This window comes from Vanessa cardui, chromosome 28, assembly GCF_905220365.1.
Source record: "Vanessa cardui chromosome 28, ilVanCard2.1, whole genome shotgun sequence".
NCBI classification, from domain to species: Eukaryota; Metazoa; Arthropoda; class Insecta; order Lepidoptera; family Nymphalidae; genus Vanessa; species Vanessa cardui.
The window spans coordinates 7,389,186-7,407,405 of record NC_061150.1 but is presented as its reverse complement, the minus strand read 5'-3'; the positions used below and the strand labels follow the sequence as shown (position 1 = coordinate 7,407,405).

The 18,220-nt window shown below is 35.2% G+C and overlaps 1 protein-coding gene across 1 annotated transcript; it reads right to left on the bottom strand.

The window, feature by feature from the left end:
* Positions 1-1,292: 1,292 nt before the first annotated feature.
* LOC124541519 (zinc finger Y-chromosomal protein 1-like) lies at positions 1,293-12,620 on the bottom strand. Its single transcript, XM_047119435.1, has 7 exons — positions 12,467-12,620; positions 9,973-10,055; positions 7,336-7,507; positions 5,817-5,989; positions 4,907-5,187; positions 3,993-4,140; positions 1,293-2,157 (listed from the first exon to the last, which is right to left on the bottom strand). Exons 2-7 carry the CDS (start codon positions 10,032-10,034, stop codon positions 1,443-1,445), a joined length of 1,551 nt encoding a protein of 516 aa, XP_046975391.1. The 5' UTR covers positions 10,035-10,055; positions 12,467-12,620; the 3' UTR covers positions 1,293-1,442.
* Positions 12,621-18,220: the final 5,600 nt, after the last annotated feature.

The window sequence follows — 18,220 nt, the reverse complement described above, 5'->3', positions numbered from 1 at the left end:
GCTAAAGCCATTGCTGTTTTATAGAGTGATTTCCTTACAGTGTTTCCACTGCACGAGATGAATCACAAATAAAATCCACTAAAATTAAGTTGCCGCTTGGTTTAAAGCTCACTTCAACTTAGATTCACTTTTGTAATACACAATAACGTTCAAAGTTTCATTGCAAATGACTATATGATCTTTATAATTGAAAAAACACTTTCAAAATGAGACCTTCCTTGTCTTGTAATGCTGGCAGAGATTGCTTTAATAGGCTATTTGACTGGGAGGTCCCGGGTTCGTCCGGCCGAGTCGATGTAGATTATCATTAGTTTTCTATGTCGTCTCGGGTCTGGGTGTTTGTAGTATCGTTACTTCTGATTTTCCAACACAAGTGCGTTAGCTACTTACATTGGGATCAGAGTAATGTATGTGATGTTGTCTCATATTTATAAAAAAAGCTAACCTTCCAAAACCCCCTCTAAGTGGGGGGACATCGGTTGTGTAACGTATATTTTGATTAAATAACGGTGTTGATATCCAAAATCAGATATCGCTGTCTCTGTTTAACTTAACATTGTACGATATGCAAGAAAGAGATGAAATGTGACGTTCGCTGCATCTCTTTCTCACATATGGGTTACTGTAAAGTTAAAGAGAGACAGCGAATAATATAGCTGTACTTTGGATGCTTTGACGTACCAGAATGATATTCATAGTTGTTTAGATGTGACAACGGTTACTCGTCATCATCAAATCCATCATTATAAATTACTGTATGCTCAGATCTCCCACTTATGAAATCTTAATAAGAGACCCAAATAAGAGAACCAAAATACTTCTGTAGAACAGATTATCTTGGCAACATTCGCTAGATAAATTTAGAAGGCAACCGTCTCATTACATTATTGCAAACACATCTGTCTGAGTATGTAAATGGAGTAATGGTATTTGCAAATCGAGATTTTTGTTTATGTATTATTTAATGATTTGTATGTTGTTTCCAAAAACGATAAATGTAAGTACGACAACGAATGTCTGCAAATTGTTTGTATTTATATTTTCACTTGTATTCTCGTGTAAGTGATGTGATTGTCTTTATGAGAATAAATCTTTAAACCTAACCTAACATTCGACATATAGTTTATAGTTTATGAGACAACATCACATACATTACTCTGATCCCAATGTAAGTAGCTGAAGCACTTGTGTTATGGAAACTCAGAAGTAACGACGGCATCACAAACAGCCAGACCCAAGGCAACATAGAAAACTAATGGTAATCTACATCGACTCGGCCGGACGAACCCGGGACCTCGGAGTGGCGTACCCATGAAAACCGGTGTACATAACATTCGACCACGGAGGTCGTCAAAAAAAATCTTGACAAGAGACCCAAATAAGAGAATCAAAATACTTTTGTAGAACAGATTATCTCGGCAACATTCGACATACACAAACAATTATGACCAATTGGGAGGTACATAGTCATCGTCCTCATCAGCCTCCTTATGGCGTCTCAGCTTGTGCCTCCTCAGATCAGACTTCCTCTTAGTCTCATAACTACACTTCCCACACACATACATCTTAGTGCCAGTCGTGCACAGACGTATGTGCTTCAAGAGGCTGGTCTTCACGCCCGACTGGTACCCGCACTTCTCGCACCTGAAGCCTCGCTTCGCATTCACTAAACGCACACTATCGTGCGACTGGAGGTGATATATGAGGCTCATGTTGTGCCTCGCCTTGTAATCGCAGAGGTGACACTTAAATTTCTTTTCATCTTGATGTTTTCGCTTGTGCCTCGCGAACTGAGCTTTACTGGCTGTGGTGTAGCCGCACATCTGGCAGATCTGTATTACAGTTGGATGCTCTGTGGCGTGCTTTTTGAACTCCGATTTGCTTGTAGTCCTGAAGTGGCACTCGACACAGTAGTACTCGTACAGGCCCCACATTATCTTCGCGATGTTATCTTCAGAGTGCAGGGACTTCTTTGCTTTCGTTTTCGTCTTCGATTTCGACCTCTTCGCCTTCTTCGGCCTCTTGTCGACCAGCTTCACTAACGGCATGTCGTCTTCGTCGGTTTCGTCGGAGACTTCGACTGTGTCGATGTGCGGCTCCTCGATTATTACCTCATCTTCGTCGCTCGACGTTAAAAGGCTTATCGGATCTTCTTTTCTGTAGATTAAATATATATTTTTATATCATATCCCTTACAATTACGTAACATGTGTAAAATAACGCATTATGTATTGCAACAAGTGCTAAAAGGACGTAAGCGACTTTAATTACGTATACTACGACACAATGCACTCGCTGTCTCGGGTCACAACAACAACAGCCTGTAACTTCCCACTGCTGGGCTAAAGGCCTCCTCTCCCTTTGAGGAGAAGGTTTGGAACATATTCAACCACGCTGTTCCAATGCGGGTTGGTGGAATATACATGGCAGAATTTCTATGAAATTTGTCACATGCAGGTTTCCTCGCGATGTTTTCCTTCACCGCTGAGCACGAGATGAATTATAAAGACATATTAGGCAAATGAATCAGCGGTGCTTGCCTGGGTTTGAACCCGCAATCATCGGTTAAGATGCACGCGTTCTAACCACTGGGCCATCTCGACTCTTTTTATGCATCTCTTACAATTAACAGGGCAATCGTTATTAAGTTTTTACTTAAAACAAAAATTCAAACACATTGTTTTGCTAACCATACTTATTTATATTAAGCTATAACTACACTTAATAGTAAAAAGTTCCTATTAGCACGGGATCCCGCAACAAGATTTGTTTACATTAATAGTTTAGATCAGTGATTCCCAAAGTGTTCCAGATGGACCCCCAGGGTACACGAGAGACATGATGGGGGTGTACGTAGGCGTGAATAAAAAATGGGGGTCCATAAGATGTTAATGGGGGTCCACGATAATTTATTTGCTTTTGATAGTAAAGAGCAAAAATGTAAGCATAGTTTATATTACCTTATTACTTTTTTTCGTGTAATTCTATTCTTTTAATATGTAAAGTGTTAGAAAGTGTACCAGTTTTTGTTTTTATTTTACCTATCAGAATATACGGACATAACTCAGAAGCAACACAATTTATATATTGTATGGCGACTTTAAGAATGTGGTAGAAATGTAGCAGCATTCACCGAAACCAATAAAATTTTGAAAGTGGTCCACGACAAAAATAAATTTGGGAACTACTGCTTTTGATTATTTATTTTATTTCGTTTTATGTTCTCAATCGTGTCTACATATACAGTGAAAATTGGTTAAGTGAAACTTGTTTAAGTGGAAATACCTCCATAACTGCAACTCATGCTGTGGTCCCATCACTTTGGCATTTAATTACCTCTGTTAGTGGGACAAAGCAAACCTCTATAACTGGAATTCGTTATTTTGTTTTATCATCACAGTTACCTCTATAAATGAGGCAGCAAGTAAATTTTATGTGCAGGGGAGGGCAACCGGGGCAACTGCCCTGGGGCCTCCACATCAGTGGGGGCCACAGTTTTCAGCAAGTTAACAAATACCGAGATATAGTCAAATTATAATAATGTTATTATTTAATATTTTAAAAGTTAACGATACAAGTAAATAAATTATAGCTTACTGATTGAAATAAAAAAGTAATTAATTCATGATGATATAATTATTAGGTTGTTCACGCTTCTGTTTGTCTAGGGCCCCCACTACTTTGTGGCCCGGGGGCCTCCAGACCTTTAAATCCGACTCTGTTTATGGGCATAAACCTCTGTAACCGAGATAACATCGGTTGTTTGTTCGCTAACTTAGTCTTTTTCTATATTTTCTTAACACATTATTATATTTTATGATCGTGCCTCTATATCTGAGACAGGTATTTATTTATACCTGGGTATCTGAGACACCGGGTAAGTGGAATACCTCTACAAGTGAAACAGCACTGCAGGTCCCTTGAAGTCTCACTTAACCAGGTTTCACTGTACATAGAACACAGTAAAATCCTCAGCCGCCATATTTACTTACTTCTCTCCCAAATCCACGACATCCGAGCTGGTGTCAGCGTCGGTCTCGATGTCATTGTCCTGGAACATGAGGCTGCTGGGGTCAACCTCGCACTGCACGCTTTCGAGCAGCATCAGACAATCCTGGTTCGTCTGATCCTGATCACCTGCTATACAACAAACAAATTAGACTTTTACTAGCGACCAAACTTCGCACGGGTGCAATACTGATACCAAATATACTACAGAATTTGTTTATATACGACATCACATTAGAAACTTCTAAAATTATCAGTGTTTCTATACTATATTGTCCATGTATTATATGTATATACCTGCCTCTAGAATCACTCTATCTATTAAAAAAAACTGTAATTTAAAGATCTAAGCATACATAGGGACAGACAACGATAAGCGACTTTGTTTTATACTGTGTAATGATAATGTTCCATTCCCTCTCAAATTGAAGTAAAGCCCGAAATTATAACTTAGAAAGAAAAAAGAACATTTTTTATTTATTTGTTTGCAATTCCATGTAAATCTTTTATGTAGACCATAATTCTACCTGTGTGAAAGAACGGGTAGCTAGATCATAATTACAATTAGATCTTTAAAACGCAACGGATTTTAATGGGGTTTTTTTTATAATACATACACAATATAGTAATGACACTAATAATTTTAGATGTTTCTAATTTGATGTCGTATATAAACACATTTTTGCGCTTACATTGCAAACGCTAGCTAGCTATTTCATACTAGTTTTGTTCACCTTACAGAGGTCTTCAATAAAGTCAACGATGGTTGACGTTTTATTTTTTATGGTATAGGTTGGCGGACGAGCATATGGGCCACCTGATGGTAAGTGGTCACCATCACCCATAGACAATGACGCTGTAAGTATAATGTCATTGTATTAAACATCAAAATCCTTACCTTTATCAACGCCAACTTCGATGAAAACTGGATCCTGGATGTTATCAACATCAATGACTCTCATTTCATCATCACCAAATACCAAATCCTGATCTTGTATCATCTCTTGTGATTTGTCCGTTTGGTGACTTTCCATGACGTCACCAATCCCACCACTATCCACATCACTGGTATCTCTTGGCACGTTCAACGGTCTTATCTGTTTTATGTGATAATTCGTGATGATCTCCTCTATATCATTGTTCGCTTCTGAATCGATGGCTGTTACGTTTGGATCTGTTCTGTTGGGGGATATATTAATATATATCAGTAAAGGATTGAAATTAATGGTAAGTTAACTCACCGACGACGGACGAGCATATGGGCCACCTGATAGTAAGCGGTCACCATCACCCATAGACTATGACGCTGTAAGAAACATTAACCATTCCTTACATCGTCAATGTGCCACCAACCTTGGGAACTAAGATGCTATGACCCTTGTGCCTGTAGTTACACCGACTCACCCTTCAAACCGGAACACAACAATACTGCGTACTGTTATTTGGCGGTAGAATAACTGATGAGTGGGTGGTACCTACCCAGACGGGCTTGCACAAAGCCCTACCACCAAGTGATTTTACCACCAGTTATTTTATTTTCCGCAATAAAATGTAACTATAACAGTGTAACTACAGGAACAAGGGAGATAACATCTTAGTTCCCAAGGTTGGTGGCCATTGGCGATGTAAGGAATGGTTAGTGTTTCTTACACTTAAATAAAATTAGACAAATGCAGGTTTCCTCGCGAATGATTCCTTCACCGAGCACGAGATGAATTATAAACACAAATCAAGCCCATATACAGGGTTACAATGGGTTTGAACCCACAATCATCGGTTACATAATGAAATCCGTTTTATCATCTTACCTTCTAACTATACCGTTACAGAGTTCGCTGTCGACGGTACCGGCTGGAGTTTGCGTGTCGTCATTATGGCTGTTTGGTTTTTGTGTATCTGTGGCGCTTTCATTCGTTTCGGCGGCAATGTCTTCGTTCGTCTCGCCATCGTTTGCAGCGTTTTTCGGTGACCTCTGTTGATCCTGTGGGTTAAGGACGCTTGGTTAGATCATTGGTCAGCCATTTTGATTGGTCGATATGAAAGTCACCTTATTAGATTATAAATATGTATTAAAAAAACGTTATAATTGATTTTGTTTTAATAAACGAAATATTGTTAGCATATTTATTTTAATATGATCATATTTTATTGTTTCAATGTATTAATGTATTATCAGCATAAATAATTCGATTTAAATAGTTGTTACAATTTGCGTTGATTGTCAACATCCGGTTTTGACTAAATTGTTTTTAAAATGGATCGAAACCGGATGTTGCTACCGTCGGAGGAGGGGCGTGTAAACTTTAAATACTAGGAGTAAGCCTAGAAATGGTCATTCTCACTTTAATCGTCGAATTGGAAGGATCGAGCAAAATAATCATTCGTGTATCAGTTATGATTGCGAACGACATCAGGAGAGATAAAGTATTGATTGTGAGGAGAGTTTTTGTATTATTCCAACAATATATTCCATATGTATGGACAGCAAAAACATTTTAACAACTACAACATTGTTCACGTACAATTCAAATAAAAACTGTAAAATATTTTTTTCTGTTAAGATAGACGCGTTCTAACAACTGTGCCATCTCGGCTCATTATTTATTTATTTATTTATTTATTCACTTTATTGCACAACTATTTAACAAAAAAATAAATTAAGCAAAAGGCGAGCTTAAAGCTATATAGCCTTATCTACCAGCCAACCTTAGCACGTGCAAGAAAGAGCGTACAGTAGATGCATAAAGCCATCCTTATATCGAATTACATTATACAAATACACACATACATACATATATATACACACATATATATATATATAAACATACACACACTTACATAAATATATATTATAAATATATACATATAACATACATTTAACAATATACTAATGATAAAATAACAAATTAATAATCAGAGAATTTAAAAAAAATATCTTTGACTTGTTAAGAAGGCTGCTAGAATGAGAATCAGTATAATTGAGCAAGATATAAATTAAACAAATCTTACAAGAACTACCCTCTTTTCAACCAGGACCGATCGGAATCACATAAATACGGCAGAACGCTTAGTAACGGTTTAATGTTCGGTTGTCTGTCGGTCGAGTCTGTTTGTATCGGTCGTGGTATTTACTGTTCTTACATATCTATGTATTGAAATATTCTTGTAACCGATTAAAGTTATGTAGAGATGGTAACTGTGTTAAATTATAAATAAATAAAGATCTGTAAAGTATAGGTTAGTCATTCGTGTTATATATATTTTTTTATTTAATCAATCATAGGGTTTGTTTAAAAACGTTAAAGACAATGATAATGTAATACTTACTTCAGCGAACACACTAGGTACCACTTTCGCCTTCAGCCGCTTCTTGCCTCTCATCAGCTCGTACTGACCCTCCAGGAAGTGGCGACTGCATACCACCGAATCGATGGTCACCTTCTCGGACGGCGTGAACGCGTCCAACCATCTGCGTCGGAGTGTACGACTGTTGGGAAACCTGGAATTGTTTCAAATAACGAAAATGTTTCTAATTTTACATTCAGCATAAAAAACCGTCAGTTTTCAACAACAACAACAACAACAGCCTGTAAATTCCCACTGCTGGGCTAAAGGCCTCCTCAAAGGGTGAGGAGAAGGTTTGAAACATATTCTACCACGCTGTTCCAATGAGGGTTTGTGGAATACACATGTGGCAGAATTTTTATGAAATTTGTCACATGCAGGTTTCCTCACGATGTTTTCCTTCACCGCTGAGCACGAGATGAATTGTAAAGACAAATTAAGCACATGCATCAGCGGTGCTTGCCTGGGTTTGAACCCGCAATCATCGGTTAAGATGCACGCGTTCTAACCACTGGGCCATCTCGACTCTCAGTCAGTTTTCAAATTCCTTTATTAAGTCTTAAACTCTTAGTACCTTTTGAATCTAAACATCGAATCATTGCGACGCAATATGTCATTCTCGATCGGTAAAGCGGATTATCGCTCATACTGAGCACGCGAAAATAGATCTTAAGGTGACGAACCTTTTCTTAACCCGATATATAGCATAAAATAAAAAAAATAATAGATTCCGCTGAGTTTCTTTCGCCGGTTCTTCTCAGATCCGAGGTGTTAAATTCCGAATCGGTGGTAAATATTTGGCTATCAATAAGCAAGTGTAAATACTTCTCTTTTAAATACAGAGTTTTGACTTTGAGTTATGGGGTTTCAAAATTAGCGCGACGACTTACGCACTGCGCGCACTGGCAACTTTTGTCACGGTGACTGTTTCGTCACTCTTGTCGAGTCCGTGAATTAGTATGGAGTTGCGCGCACGTTACGACGTAACATTTGTGTCTGCATCTGTACATATTCACGGACTTGACAAGAGTGACGAAACAGTCACCGTGACAAAAGTTACCAGTGCGCGATAGTTCTTAGAACCCGCTAATTTTTTTAGATGATTTATACAATTTAAGTCTACTAGCGACCCACCACTTCACACAGGGGCAATACTGATACTATATATATATATATATATATATATATATATATATATATATATATATATATATACTATATATACTACATAATTTGTTTATTTACGACATCACATTACAAACTTCTAAAATTATCAGTGTTTCTTTACTATATTATACACAAAAACCTTTCTCTTGAATCACTCTATCTATTAAAAAAAACCGCATCAAAATCCGTTGCGTAGTTTTAAACATCTAAGCATACATAGGAACAGACAGCGGCAAGCGACTATTTTTTATACATGTAGTGAAATGATTTCAATCTTAAGAGGATAAAAGTCAAATAAACAACATTTAACGGCAAATCGACGCGATCTCATTGGTCGAAAGCTCGATTAGTCTGTGATATTCACTATGGATTTGAGAAAAGTGACATTTTGGACTTCGACGAAACTGTTATCGGAACTTTCGTAAAATTAAACTGTATATAAGTAATGTGTAATAGTGTTGTATTATAAATAGCGATATATTTATACATATAAAAAAATCGGAGTGTCTGTTTGTAATATTAAAATAGCCCTTTTTACTCAATGCATATGTATCTATACACGGTACATATACTAAAATAACATTTTTTAATTTTTATCAGTCTGTCGGTCTGTTTGTTCAGCTAATCTCTGGAACGGCCGGACCGATTTCGACAGGACTTTCGCTGGCTAATAACTGATATAAGAGGGAGTAACTTAGGCTACAATAATATTCTTTTTAGTTTTATTCAAAGGCGTACAAGGTTGCGGGCACAGCAAGTTAATCATGGGCTCTTAGTAGTGCACAAATACTTGAAGGTAACGTTTGTTTATCTTTATTCCTACTTCTACTAAACTACTTATATCCACCTTAATTTCACTTCCAAACTTCCGATAACAGCTTCACCTATATCCAAAACGCCATTCATTCTCATACTGAATACCACAAATTGATCAAGCTCTAAAACAATGCACAGTAAGTACAGAAACAGGCTGTAAATTGCCCACTGCTGGGCTAAGGCCTCCTCTCCTATTAAGGAGAGAGTTTGGATTATTATTACGCCACGCTGTTACAATGCGGAATGTTGGAATGCACATGCAGATTTTCTCGAGCGCACGATGAATTATAAACACAAATGAAGCACATATGTATATATAGTGGTGCTTGCCTTCGAACCCGCAATCATCGGTTAAGATGCACGCGCTCTAACCACTGGGCCATCTCGGCTCGACCAATGATATCGCGTCAATTCAAGGTCAAATGTCGTTTATTTGGCTTTTGTTATGCATATATATTTTCTTTTATAAAGTAAAGTAACAGCCTGTAAATTTCCCACTGCAGGGTTAAGGCCTCCTCTTCCATTAACGAGAGGATTTGGAACATATTCCACCAATGCGGGTTGGTGGAATACACATATGGCAGAATTTCGACGAAATTAGACAGATTATATACTTCATTATACATATATACTTACTTAAAATATGTAACATCGTCTTTTGTATCGTTGCAGCCGTCTACACAGCATATCTTGACCATGGTTCAGATGCATATAGCCGGCTGAAAAAAAAAAATTAAATAAGTCAGAAAATTTGTAACGTCAAATTTTTAACGATCGTACACCAGTAATTAAGCCACTATTTTCGGTATACTTATATATATAATTTCGGTTTACTTATATATTACGTCATTTGTGCTTTTAAATACAAATAACAGTACTCAGTATTGTTGTGTTCCAGTTTGAAGGGTGAGCCAGTGTAACTACAGGCACAAGGGACATTACATCTTAGTTGCCAAGGTTGGTGGCGCATTGGCGATGTAAGGAATAGTTAATATGTCATACAGCGTCATTGTCTATGGGTGATGGTGACCACGTAGCATCAGGTGGCCCATATAATCGGCCGCCAACCATAAAAATTCTGACTCATTATCCTTAGAAACTAAAAACAGGAGTACATATTGATATTTGATATTATAGATGTTTTAAGGCTATCTGACAAATTAAAATACAAGAAAGTGACGTCACTGACCCCATTGCAGCGCCATATTGTCTAAGTTGAGTTTTTGAGAGCTATTTAAATATAGAATTTTTAATATGATATTTTTCGGCAAATATGTACTAAAAGAAAATATATATAAATAAAGAAATCAACTTTTACTGGGTTCCTTAACTTCTACTAAATACTATAAAATGGATTTTAAAAACCAGTCAAATAGCCTATTATAAATATACAATAGCAAAGTAACACTATTTTATTAATTACTTTGGTCTAGAGTTAAGTTGTTGCTTGTCATGTGTCAGGCAGAGTTCAATTTTGCTTCATACCAAATTTCATTAGTTAGTTCATCGGTTCAGCCGTTTAGTCTAGCTAGATGTAGAGGCTAACATATCCGAAGGTCCTGTGTTCTAACTCCTAGTCAGGCGATAAGAGTTATACAGTATACAGAAAAATAATTCAGTAACATCTCAGAGCAGAAATTGGCCTGTATCATACCTCAGTTAATGTATGTATGCATGTAAAGCCATAGGTCGTACTCCTGAACTGGTTGTGATGGATTTATTTATTAAATTATTATTGAGAGAATTATGCATTATTATATGCATAGAATGAACCTGTATTCACACACACTTTTGTATTATATATGGGCTGTATAGTTGGTTAAAACTTTAGTCCGATTTAAATGGTACATATTCTCTAAAAAGTTTATCTATTAAAACTTTGTCTTTTTTTTAAGGAATAAGTTGTCGGACGAGCATATGGGCCACCTGATGGTAAGTGGTCACCATCACCCATAGACAATGATGCTGTAAGAAATATTAACTATACATTTCATCGTCAATGCGCCACCAACCTTGGGAACTAAGATGTTAAGTCCCTTGTGCCTGTAGTTACACTGGCTCACTCACCCTTCAAACCGGAACACAACAATACTGCGTACTGTTGTTTAGCCGTAGAATATCTGATGAGTGGGTGGTTCCTACCAAGGCAGGCTTGCACAAAGCCCTACCACCAAATAAATTTTGAATGTTTAAATTATAAAATTATGTACATATACGAGGTAACAAAAATTACATATAAGTAAAATACTATTTAAGAATTTAAAGATTTATAATAGATTCTTACAAGACATACAAGATACTATGATGATGCTATACTGCTTCAGAACCAAAGCAAAACCCACAATGTTTTATTACAAATGTTTCAGTGTTAACATAAATGTAAGCATTATAGTAACTACAGCAAAATATTTTTTTTAAATCTGACAAACTATATTGTTTATTTTTTTTTTAATTATGATACCGGTATATGAAATTGCAATACACATAGTGTTCATATTATTAATACATGGTTTTATTAATTATTATTATTAATATTGTAATTTGTAAGAATGATAATAAAATCCATTACCTACTTTTTTTATTATTTGTATGAAAATATTTTTCTGTTATTAGTATCTAAACTTTTATTTATATTATTTAAAAATTGATTTTATTTTAAATTTGCTAAATTTTGTTTAGTTAATATTTAAATTAAAAACAAATTAATTATAACAATAAAACAATATTATTAATAATTTATTTAATAACAAGCAATAAAATATCACAGATTAAAACAATTAATATGTGTACATTTCTAATCGGCATAGCATTCACTAAATAACTTGTTGGGCGTCCTTATTCTGGTCCTTCTATATCGTTTTTAAATCGCAACTACATTTCGACCGTATTACACAGTACATAAAGCCCATTATGCAACACCGAACGAGACTAAAACGCCGACACAATGCGAAGCGATTTAGCGAATAAGCCGCCACAATTATTATTTTTGGTCACTTAACATATCATTATTTTGTGCTTTTAAATAATTATTTTGACAGTTACATAGTACGTTTTCATTCAATAACAGATTTCGCGCGCAAAAGCACCGTAAACAAGGTTAGAAATAACAAAAATATTATTAAATACTCACCACGCTTTTACTATGAATGAAACACTTTTCTATATTAACAGATACTTAATATAATAACAACATTTTAGTTATGGTTGTATTTATTAAAGTCTCGAATAAAATATTAAATAAGAATTAAAAAAACAAGCACGAAAAATATTTACTACTATTTCTTTATTTTTATTGGAAACTTGACAGTTACTAATGTTGCCCCTTTCAAGTTATTTGTATCCCTTACCGGTATTTGTTGAAGGGAATTTTCATTACCGGTTTTGTCTTTATAATAAAATTATAATAACTATTAATTATTACTATTACAATATATATTTTATAACATATATTAGTCAATTCTAATTTCAGTTACCGTCAACGATTTAGTAATGAACATTTAAATCGTTTCATGTTATTTATAAGTGCGAGTATTAATAATTTATAGATAAAAATCTATATATTTATGTTCGATCTTTAAGCCGTATTTAATTATGATTATTAACATAAATATTTGTTTAAAAAGTATAACTATAGGAAAGATTTCCGCGCACTTAACGGCGTAAGCGTTTACGCGTTTACTTTATATTGCATTTTATATTATTTTTTTTATACTTTTGTTATGTCACATTTTAAATGTTTATATTGAAATTTCGAAAAGTGAAATTGAAAGAAATGCTTTATAATCTAGGTTTTAATAAAAAAAAAAAATAGAAGGTAGCCTTTTTTAACTGTTCCTCTGGATGTTATAAGTCAATTATCAATTTTCGTTTCTCAGGCACGCTGATCGTTGGTTCATTTCCACTATCTGTCGATTACGCCTCGGCCATTGAAATGAAAAACCGTAACCGATTTTGATAAAATCTAAAAACAGGTTCAGGATTGATCCAATTTAACTTTAGCAAGAGTGAACAAATCTCTAGCGGCAAAATGCTCCGATGAACCAAATTGTATAGCAGATTTTGCATATGAGTCAGCCATCTCGTTTCCAATAATGCCTGAATGACTTGAAATCCAGACAAGCAAAACTTGTAGACCCTGTTGATGACAGGACAACAGAGCCTCTCTGATCTTAAAAACGATAGAAAGTCTTAATTGGCTACGAAAATGAGTTTCTTTAATGGCCAACAAACAACTTAAGGAGTCACATAAAATAGTTGACTGTGGTATACTGTGTGACTAGGCGTACTTAATAGCTTCCAGTAAAGCAATAGCCTCACCAGAAAATACAGAAGTTTCTGGGGGACATTTGAATAGAAGAGCTATTTTATATTTAGGTATCCAACAAGCTGCGCTAACGCATCTGAATGTTGAGAGTTTAGAGGCATCAGTATATATAGCGATTTGGCCAATTTTGATGAAAAATTATTTGAAATTGGACAGTAGTATCTGAAGAACCTTTCATGAAACCGAGGTTTGTGATTATAAGAGAATTAAATAAAAGAGCCTTAAAGGAGGTGGAAAAAAGAGGATTAGAAGGAAAAGTGGTTAGGGGATGAGGAAGGTTGGCATATTTAAGGAAACTGTTTAATAGGAATGAGGAGAAACTGTTTATTCGAACTGTCCGGGTTGCAAAGGTGGGATAATTTTTTTAATCTGGGCAAAAGAGAATGTGAAGATAGCTGTAACAATTTGATGACAAAGTGGTCACATAAATATTGCCTCCTCATATGTACAGGAGGGTCAACACACTCAACCTGCAGAGCATTAGTAGTGGTGGATTTTATCGCACCCAAAATTAAACGAAAACATTTATATTGAATTTTGTTTTATTTTTCTGAAGCAGATTTATTGAAAGGATCTAGAACAAATTAATAGTCCATAGTCCAAATGACTACGAACTATTGCGTTATAGATCAGTTTCAATGTATAAGGGTGAGCTCCCCACCCAACTCCAGATACTGCTCTAAAGATATTAATCGACTTTTCACATTTCTTGGCTAAATGGTCAGAGTGTGAAATTCCGTTCAGTCGTTGATCGAGAATAATACCAAGAAATTTTATTTTGTCTACAAAATTGATGCGTTGTCCCTCATAAAGCAAATTAAAGTTAGGTAGGTAGGTATGTTATGTTTACGTTTGCAATCTATAACCTAGGAGCTAAAGAATCGTTAAGGAATAAATTTAAAGAAATCAAGATATTGACTGTTGCTTCTCAATATATATTCTCTAATGTTATGTATGTACGAAAAAATATTAATGATTTCATGAGAAAATGTGATACTCATAACATTAGTACAAGGAACAAACATAAACTTGTTACTCCTGTTACTCGACTGCGTAGAGTCAGTAACTCCTTTGTGGGGCAATGTATACGGTTTTACAACAGGATCCCAGAAAGCGTTCAAAATGCCTCTGTTGCCAAATTAAAAAAAAATATTAAGGAACGCTTGTGTGCAAAAGGTTATTATACAATTAATGAGTTTATGATCGATAGCACACCTTGGGAATGAAACGATCGCCTCCTGGCTATTTCATCTTATATTAAATTGTTTATTTATATAATACATAAGACAAACAATAAAAAAAACCCGCTGAGTTTCTTTCGCCGGTTCTTCTCAGGTCAGGGTATTTTCTTTCCGAACCGGTGGTAGTGTTTCAATTGACCATCAATAAGAAAGTGTAATGCTTCTATATTGAATAAAGTTATTTGAGTTTGAGTTTGAGTTTGTTTCTTTTTAGTAAATATCACTGCTCGACTTTTAGTTATCGACAGCGATAAGCCATGGTCAGAGAGCCATTGTAATAGGTAATGCAAAGCAGAGTTTAATCGAAACGTTAAATTTTCAATGAAGTTAGAATTAAAAATACAAAACAGTGTCATCAGCGTACTGGAGTATGTTGCAAAAATTGTTAACAGACAAATTGAGGTCATGAGTGTATACGCTATAAAGCAGAGGACTGAGTACTGAGCCTTGAGGAAGACCTTTCCAGACAAGTCTGGGTGTGAAGTGGTGTTGGTGTCTTACCGTTATGGATCTGCAAGTTAACAGACTATATGTGAGATGCACAATCCTCGGTGGAATACTCAGCTGTTGCATTTTCTGTCTGAGTAACGGAAGAAGGACATTATCATATGTAGAAGATATATCAAGATCCCTTAGCAAAGGCAATTCGATAATTAAAAATTCGAGATTATCAATGGTGCTCAACCCCTTCCGAAAGCACAATTGAGAGGGAGCAAGTATATTTCCGCTTTCCATTAACCATTCCTGGCGATTCTTCAAAAGATGTTCAGTGATCTTAGCTAAAGTTGATGATAAAGCTATAGGTCTGTATGAGTTGCAATCTATGAGAAAATGTGATTCTCATAACATTGGTACAAGGAACAAACACAATCTTGTTACTCCTGTTACTCGACTGCATAGAGTCAGTGTGGTGTCAGACTCTTTTGTGGGGCAATGTATACGCTTCTACAATAGGATCCCAGAAAGCGTTCAAAATGCTTCCGTTGCCAAATTTAAAAAAATTGTTAAGGAACGCTTGTGTGCAAAATGTTACTATACAATTGGCGAGTTTATGTTTGATAGCACACCTTGGGAATGAAACGATCGCCTCCTGGCTATTTCTAATCATATATTATATATACATAGTAGATGTATCTTATTAAGTTGACAAAAAAAATAACAAAAAAAAAGAACCCGCTGAGTTTCTTCCGCCGGTTCTTCTCAGGTCAGGGTGTTCCTTTTTTCGAACCGGTGGTAGTGTTTATTTGACAATCAATAAGTTAGTATGATGCTTTTCTATTGAATAAAGGAATTTGAGTTTGAGTTTGAGTTTGAATCTGAAGGGTTTTTACCCGGCTTAAGAATCGGAATAACAATTTGTGTCTTCCAAGGTTGCGGGACAATTCCCTTTATAAAAACCGAGTTCATTATATTTAAAAAACAATTTTTCGTTTAATTTAAAAATAAAAGAGTAAGGAACGCCGTCTTCCCCAAGAGTAGAATCAGATAAACCATCTAACGCATATTGAGGCTCAAAAAAAGAAAAGGGGACATCCATTTCATCCAAAGTGAGGCTGGCGTAGAAGTTAGAGAACTGTAATCAATAGGGACAAGCTCATCAGCGAAATTGTTAAGCCACACTGAGGTGGTTTAGTCAGATCATTAATGATGATAAAAAACCGAAATTAATTCTTAATATTTACTAAAATTCACATTATTTAATTGCAATATGATCTATTTATTCTTCATTTACTAAGGAAATGTAAAAAACAACATTTTCGTATGAGATCAACATTTATTAGGTACTAATCTAAAAAACGTATATTCCGCTCTTTTTAGGAAAGCTTTCATTTCTTCACGATCGGTTAGTATTAGTTCAACTTTATTTAGATTTTTATACTTTGTGCAAATGTTTTTGATTTAACAATTGTATTAATCATCGTCGTGTCAAACTGTTTCAGCCGCAAAGATTCCGAGTCGTTGAATGTTTTGGGTTGACCTCGAGGATTTCCAACAATGTTGTGACTTCGACTCATTGATAATACATATACAGGGTTATTGGTAACTCCACGTATATCCGTACAATGTCAAAACAAAAATCAAAAAAAATAATGAAATAAATTCGTTTTCCATCTGGCATTTTTAAATTTGGACCGATAATTATTGTTTAAATATTGACAAATATCCAGTGTTTAATCGTTTTTTTATAAAACAAAAGAAAAAAAAAAACAGATTTTAATTGATACTTTTTTTTAAATAAATTTTTGAAGTTGCATTTTTGACAAATTTTTAAAAAATCTAAAAAACGTAATAACTCAAAAATGTTTTACTTTTGGATTATGCATATGGGGGTTAAAATTATTGCAAATAGTCACCCCTAACCTCTCCTAACGGATATACATCGAGTTACCAATAACCCTGTATACTATAATTGGCTCGACTGATCAATCGTCGCCTTCGATCCCGAAGCTACAGGGAAGGGCGCGCGGGTAACTTTAAAGGCGCCGAAATAAGGCTCATATTTGCTTTTCCACCGTCTGTGAGACACCTGTTGACTTCCACGCAGGATATATCAATTTAAATAATTGTATTTAACAAACATGACTTTGTATTTTTAAATGTTATAAAACAGTAACTACTGAGTTTCTTGCCGGTTCTTCTCAGTGGAATCTACTTTCCGAACCGGTGAGAGCTTCACTTAATTGTTAAATGACGATTCAAAAGTGCTTGTAAAAGCCTACTTAAATAAAGTTTATTTTGATTTGATTGAGTACTTAAAAGTTTAACATATATTTCAACATGTATCGAGTAATAAAACTCATAAAATAATTTATAACATTTTTATTTACATATAAAACTGTTACATTTATTTACTAACTATATGTAATACAGACTGTATTACATATAGTTAGTAAATAAATGTATTTGTATAGTCAAAATTGGCAGTTGATTTAAAATAATAAAAAGCAATAGTTATTAAATTGTTTACAAAATTGAAATTATTTTCACAGTATTGGTGCAGTAATTTCTGTAGTCTGATGTGGGTAATGTATATATCATTTATTCCAACGGAAAAAAGTAAAGTAACAGCCTGTAAATTTCCCACTGCTATGATTAGGCCTCCTCTTCCATTAAGGAGAGGGTTTGGAACATATTCCACCACGCTGTTCCAATGCGGGTTCGTGGAATACACATGTGGCAGAATTTCGATTTAAATGAGACACATGCAGGTTTCCTCACGATGTTTTCCTTCACCGCCGAGTACGAGATGAATTAAAAACACAAATTAAGCACATATATATAGTGGTGCTTATCTGGATTGAACCCGAAATCATCGGTT

Excerpts from the sequence above, each read along its gene's own strand:
- LOC124541519 (XM_047119435.1), bottom strand. The coding sequence starts at position 10,034 with ATGGTCAAGATATGCTGTGTAGACGGCTGCAACGATACAAAAGACGAT. Across the intron at positions 7,508-9,972 it reads GACGATGTTACATATTTTAA|GTTTCCCAACAGTCGTACAC; the intron begins GTAAGTATATAT and ends AAACAATTCCAG. Across the intron at positions 2,158-3,992 it reads GTCGTGGATTTGGGAGAGAA|AAAAGAAGATCCGATAAGCC; the intron begins GTAAGTAAATAT and ends TTTAATCTACAG.